This window comes from Guillardia theta, assembly GCF_000315625.1.
Source record: "Guillardia theta CCMP2712 unplaced genomic scaffold GUITHscaffold_23, whole genome shotgun sequence".
Classification (NCBI taxonomy): Eukaryota; class Cryptophyceae; order Pyrenomonadales; family Geminigeraceae; genus Guillardia; species Guillardia theta.
In genome coordinates, this window is record NW_005434651.1 from 704,423 (window position 1) to 710,223 (window position 5,801).

The following is a 5,801-nucleotide window of genomic DNA, read 5'->3' on the forward strand; positions in this document are numbered from 1 at the left end:
TGACTCTGAAACCTCTCCTCCTCCCTCCTCCCTCCCTCCCTCCTCCTCCTCCTCCTCCTCCTCCTCCTCCTCCTCCTCCTGCTTGCTGCTCCTCTCCTGCTTGCTGCTCCTGCTCCTGCTTCTGCTCCTGCTCCTGCTCCTGCTCCTGCTCCTGCTCCAGTTTCTTACCATTATCAACGTCGTTGTACTCCTTTGAAGTGAAAGGATCCGCAAGAGCGGCTGAGCCTTCGGCATTGACAGTCGCTGATCCAAGAATCCTAGAGAAGAATGAGGAAGGGTAGGGAGAGCAGGAAGAGGAGGGCGATGAGGGGAAGGCGAAGACAAGGTTGAGGTCAGCTAGAAAGATGATGATGATGAGGAGGAGGAGGAGGAGGAAGGCGAGGAGGAGTTCGAGGAGGAGGATGTTCACATGGCAGGGAGGACCAAGCTTGCTCGAAGAATGAAGGTTCTCCTGTCTATGCTGCTGTCTCGTTCCTCAACCATCCTCAGCTTCAGGGGCATGGAGCTTCTCCTCTGCCAGGAGCGCAAGGAGATTGGTGAACATGACGGAGTGAAGGCCATGGCGTTGTGAGAGGCTAGAAGGATCGTAGCCAACGTGAACAACCGAATCATCATCTTCAGAAGTGCTGGGAAATTAGCTGATCCACGTGGTGTTGTACTACTTGTTGATCTTTTGTTGATCTTCTTGATCTTGATCTTGATCTTGTTCTTATTCTTCTTGTTGTTGTTCTTGTTTCTCCTTCACTCGCTTCTCGCTGTTTGCGGCGGATCCCTATCTGCCTTCTATGTCAGAACAAAACTTCTTGAGCTTATTCTCTTTTCAAATTAGCTTATTGTGTTTCACGCTGGTAACGTGCGTGGCCCCCGTAAATGCCAGCAAAAAGAGCATGAGGAAGAGGAGAAGGGAAGGGGGGGCGGGAAGGAGCAGCAGGAGCAGCAGGAGCAGGAGCAGGAGCAGGAGCAGGAGCAGGAGCAGGAGCAGGAGCAGGGGCAGGAGCAGGAGCAGGAGCAGGGGCAGGAGCAGGAGCAGGAGCAGGGGCAGGAGCAGGAGCAGGAGCAGGGGCAGGAGCAGGAGCAGGAGCAGGAGCAGGAGCAGGAGCAGGAGCAGGAGCAGGAGCAGGAGCAGGAGGGAGGTTGCAAGTGACGGAGACAATATTTGATGTTTATTTGATCCCCAGGCCACTGCATCTATCTCTCTAGTGAGCTAAGAGCAGCAGCAGCAGCAACAACAACAACAACAACGGAGCATGGCGCGAGCAAAGCTCTTCGTCAGGACGACAGTCGTCTTCCTCTTCTTCGTCCTCACCAGCGCCCAGCTCGTCCTCGAGGACGTCCCGGTGGAGCAAGAGGACAAGAGGGCGCAGGGCGCAGGGCAGGCGGCAGATCCTATGACTCGCATGCTGCAGTGGGGAGTAGACCATACAGACAAGGAGACGCTGGCGGAGAGAGCGAGAGCTATCAGGGAGGGGAGAGCGCAGCCGACAAAGATCGACCGGGAGGTGATGGACGCGCTGTTCGGGACCAAGGTCAAGTTCCTGCAGAAGGTGGTAGAGCGGCTCCTGTCGTCGGTGCGGAGGGACGAGGCTGGGGAGCTAGTGGAGGTGCTGGAGGAGCTGGAGGGAGAGATCACCGACATTGACAACGCCAACGACCTTGATAAAGTCGGGGGCCTGCAACCAGTGCTGGAGCTCCTGTCTCACAGGGAGCGGGAGGTGAAGACGGCGGCGCTGTGGGTGGTGGGGACGGCGGCACAGAGCAATCCTGTGCTGCAGGAGCTGCTGGCGGGGAGACACATAATGGCGAAGCTCCTTGCACCGATGGAGGAGGCCGGGGCAGCAAAGGAGGTACAGGAGCTGGATCCAAAGCTGCTTGCCAAGTCGCTCTATGCTGTCTCGACGTTTGTGAGGGGGTGCAGGAGCTGCTTGGAGCAGTTCGTGGAAGGAGGAGGTGCGGGCTATATCAACTCCCTCCTCGCCCTCCTCTCCCGCAACTCCCCCGAGGTGCCTCAGGCTTGGCTGTCCCCTGCCAGGAAGACTGTCGCTCTCGTTGGTGACCTTGTGCAGGAAGAGAACGCTCCGGTCAACCCCCTATCCCCCACTCCACCTCCCCCTTCCAGCCGCCTCACCTCCTCTGCCTGCCTGCTCCTCGTCCTCTGCATTCTTTATCCTTCGTTCGACTTTGTATTCTTTTCTTCCTCCCTTCTTCCTTCCGTTCAGCTCCATTTCTTTCTCCCCTTTCCTCACCGTCCTCCCCAACCCCCCCCCTTCTCTGTCCCGTCCCTCCTGTCTCCCGCCACCTCCCCATCGCTCACAAGCGCGCAGGCTGCTACCTCTGCCCTCCTCACCAAGTTCACGGAGGCGGCGCCATCGGGGGGAGGAGGAGCGCATGTGGAGAAATCGTGTCGCTGCTGGGAGGAGGAGACCGGGAGCTGCAGGAGAAGAGCCTGCAGACTCTGATCGCCGTCCTCCGCGCCCGACCCTCTGCTCTCGGTAAGACCGCGTCTTTTCAACCTGCTCCCTGCGCTGACCAGGACGGCAGAGGCCATGGAGGCGGCAGGGGTGAAGAGTAAGGTACAGCAGGCGCTGGAGCACGCGCGCAAGGAGCTGGCCCGGGCAGACAACGACAAGTCGTGGGACGACATCGCTGTGCTGAGCGAGCAGTTTCTCAACATGATGAACAACAGCACAGCTGCTGCTGCCAAGTAGAGCATCGGTGTATGTAACAAACTTGTAGATCTGCTCTTCTCGAATCACAAGGCGGAACTCCCTCCGCCACTTCAGCTGCTTCCCTCCTTCACGTCCTGCACACCCGCTCTCAGCCCCTCCCCTCTCCTCCTCCCGTCAGCTCTCGTCTCCTATTCTTCCATCTCTCTCCTCCCCCCTCCCCTCCTCCCGTCTCACTCCCCGCCTCTGCCTCACCCCCAGTCACCCTCTCTGCCTCTTCCTCTAGCTCACCGAAGACTCGACTTGAGGTCTCTCGACCTCATCGACCCGAGCGCAGTTGTACTGATCGCAGTATCTGCCAGGAGGCTCAGCGAGTCAGACCAACAGCACGAGCTGAGAACCTGTGAGGACGCCGAGGCTTCCCGCATTTCTTACAAGGAACGATGGAGTAATCCCAACTGATGATCATCGTTATGAACATTCCTCCTCCTCCTCATCATCATCATCATCATCGTCATCATCGGAAGCGACAACAAGATCGCCGTCACATCGCATCTCCCTCCTCTCCGGTATCACATCCTCAACTTCAACCCTTCCATCATCCTGATCATGTTCCCAACCGTTCCCGCCCCCCTCATCCTCTTCATCCTCTTCCTCCTCTACATCATCATCATGATCATGATCATCATCATCATCATCATCATCATCATCATGATCATCATCATAGCTTTTGATCTCACTTCAACGCCTTCGGCGCATTCCGCACGTCACGTCTGAGAGAACGAGAGGGTCAGAGGGTTCGGACAGGTTCTGAATTCACTTACCTCGCTGCTGACACCCTCTTCTTAGGAACCGCAAACCACAACCCATCCAGCAGCTGCTGCAGCTGTCAGAGGAGCCCCAGCACAGGAGCAGGAGACGGTGACCTCGCTCAGCCTCTCAGGCAGGGAAGGCGATGAGATCGCTGACTCCGAGCACGCCGAGCTCCTGTGGAAGGAGTCAGATGCCATGGGGGCCAGACGGACTAGCTCACGTCTCATACGACAGCATCAAACGCTGCTGAGGCCTCGGGACCAGCCTCTCCGCCCAGAACGCAAACCTCTGTGTCAACCTCTGCCATGCCATCAGCGGACTTAGGGCACAAGTTGCTCGTGGGAGGAGTTTCTGTATGGTTGGGCCGACATGCGACATGGGCAAGAGCAAGAGTCAGCCCCACTCGGCTCATCGTCCTCAGAGTTGGGAGGGAGCAGGCATCTCTTTCTGAACACCAACGCCCCTTGATCTCGCACCGTACCATCATTCTGTTCTATCTGGCTTGTTACTCCTATCTTCACTGAAGCTCATCCACTAGGTTCTTCTATGACTCCCTGTGTCCTCCTCTCCTCCTCTTCTGCTCAAATCCTCTGGATATCCTCCTTCCCCCCTACCAACCCCCCTCGTCTATCCCAACCTCGTCCTCTTTAACCCTCTGCTATGACCGATCTCGTTGACATGCCGTGTAACACTCTCCCCCGACTCCTCTCCTTCATCTCTCCTCCTCGTTCCCTCCTTGATCTTCCTCCATGGGATCCTCCTCGGTTTTGCTCCTCTCCCTCCTCCTTCTCCCCTCCTCCTCCTCCTCTCCCCTTCTGATCCCCTCTTGCTTACCTTCAGCATAGCCGCACGCCCTAATTTTCTGAGTGGGGTTGGGGTCTACAGTCAGAAATTTATAGGGGTACCTCTCATAAGTTGGGGGTCATTTGATATGAAAACATATCTAAACAACACGGGTATGTTTCGTATTTTTGCAAGTTTTAGGGGTAGGGGTAGTAAAACAAGGGGTGTACATCAGGGGTAGTCAGAATTGTGGAGAGCCATGGTGGATAGAGAGGAGCTGGAGGCGGGGGGGGGAGGGGAGGAGACGAGATAGAGGAAGAGGGCAGGAGAAGAGGAGGAAAGAGCAGAGAGATGGTGATAGCTGTGACGAGATCTCGCTAGCGACAAGTTGAGTGAGAAGAGAGAAGGAGGAGAACTTGAAAAGTTTCGATGAAACGTCGTCGGGTGTTGTTACACCGTGGTGTGAACTGACGTGCGCGTGTAGACACAATCTCCTCCAATGATCTTCCAGATCCTTGAGAGGCCTCGACCAGACCTCTTCAGCAATGCAATCATCGACAAGTGCTTCGCTGACGTGAGATGCTTGCTGGTTGTCTAGTTTGTCGTAATGCCTCACCTTACCAGTATGGCGCGGAAGATGAAGTGAAGGCATGCATCGAGAAGCTGCATGGCGACAAGCAGGTGATAGTCGCCCAAGGCGGTCGACATGGCGGTCGACATGCTGACTCTTCATTGCGCAGTCCATGGATCCTGCCAGCGGGGGACCGAAGGTATTGAACAACACATACAGCATGTGGCATCAGCCGGCGCAGGTTCGGCCGACGAGCATGCTGAAGCCGAAGTGACGCTGAGTTGATGCAGGAATGGACAGTCGTGGGAAGTTAACTCGAGAAGATGTGAATGAAAGTAGACGGGCAGGGGAAAGCAGACAATTCCTTTGTTCAAATTTGTGTTTTGTTAGTGATTACGTCAAACCCTGTTGATTCCTCTGTTGCCTGCCTCTTGCATAATAACTTGTCAACATGTCAACATGTCATGAGCTAGATCTGATCTCAAATATCCTCCTCCATCTCATGCTTCCGATCCAGGATGCATCATCTGCCGCAGTGTTAGGGAGGAGGGAGGAAGTGGGAAAACAGCCTGACCGATGCGACGGTGCCGATGATTGCGCAAACGACACCCACCATGGTGCCAGCGACGTTGATGATCCTCTCGAACCAGGAGATCTGAGGAAGGAAGAAGTTAGAGGAGGAGGAGAGGGCGAGGAGGAGGAGGAGGAGGAGGGCAGCGCTGACGGGCAGAAATTAAGGGAGAGATGGGAGATAAGAGGGGAGGGGAGGGGAGGAAGCGAAGGATGATAGAGAGAAGGAGGAAGAGAGGGAGAGGAGGAAGGGGGCGGGCAGGAGGAGGAGGGGGCGGGTAGGAGGAGGAGGGAGAGACCTCGTTCCAGAAGAGCTTCACGTAGCACCAGCAGGGGAAGGTAACGGAGATGGTGAAAGCACAGAGAGAGCCCATGACGCCGAGAACCTGAGGGAAGGAGGA

General features: G+C 56.2%; 4 protein-coding genes across 4 annotated transcripts in view; 2 read left to right on the forward strand and 2 right to left on the reverse strand.

The window, feature by feature from the left end:
- Window positions 1-1,247: 1,247 nt before the first annotated feature.
- Window positions 1,248-2,705, forward strand: GUITHDRAFT_106227 (hypothetical protein; the record flags this gene model as incomplete). Its single annotated transcript, XM_005835074.1, has 3 exons — window positions 1,248-2,049; window positions 2,322-2,489; window positions 2,539-2,705. 3 exons carry the CDS (start codon window positions 1,248-1,250, stop codon window positions 2,703-2,705), a joined length of 1,137 nt encoding a protein of 378 aa, XP_005835131.1.
- A 71-nt stretch (window positions 2,706-2,776) lies between these two features.
- Window positions 2,777-3,788, reverse strand: GUITHDRAFT_106228 (hypothetical protein; the record flags this gene model as incomplete). The annotated part of the gene is made up of 7 exons (XM_005835075.1): window positions 2,777-2,800; window positions 2,955-3,018; window positions 3,065-3,121; window positions 3,404-3,436; window positions 3,488-3,540; window positions 3,590-3,650; window positions 3,697-3,788. 7 exons carry the CDS (start codon window positions 3,786-3,788, stop codon window positions 2,777-2,779), a joined length of 384 nt encoding a protein of 127 aa, XP_005835132.1.
- A 970-nt stretch (window positions 3,789-4,758) lies between these two features.
- GUITHDRAFT_106229 (hypothetical protein) lies at window positions 4,759-5,144 on the forward strand (the record flags this gene model as incomplete). Its single annotated transcript, XM_005835076.1, has 4 exons — window positions 4,759-4,833; window positions 4,884-4,940; window positions 5,000-5,071; window positions 5,121-5,144. The coding sequence occupies 4 exons, from the start codon at window positions 4,759-4,761 to the stop codon at window positions 5,142-5,144; spliced, it is 228 nt and encodes a 75-aa protein (XP_005835133.1).
- A 186-nt stretch (window positions 5,145-5,330) lies between these two features.
- GUITHDRAFT_162545 (hypothetical protein) overlaps window positions 5,331-5,801 on the reverse strand; it is a gene marked incomplete at its 3' end in the record, with an annotated part of 3,620 nt that continues 3,149 nt past the window's right edge. Inside the window, exons 18-19 of the mRNA XM_005835077.1 lie at window positions 5,405-5,485; window positions 5,331-5,357 (exon numbers count right to left, since the gene is read on the reverse strand). Coding sequence (XP_005835134.1) covers window positions 5,331-5,357; window positions 5,405-5,485 — 108 coding nt within the window. The remainder of the gene's footprint in view (window positions 5,358-5,404; window positions 5,486-5,801) is intronic.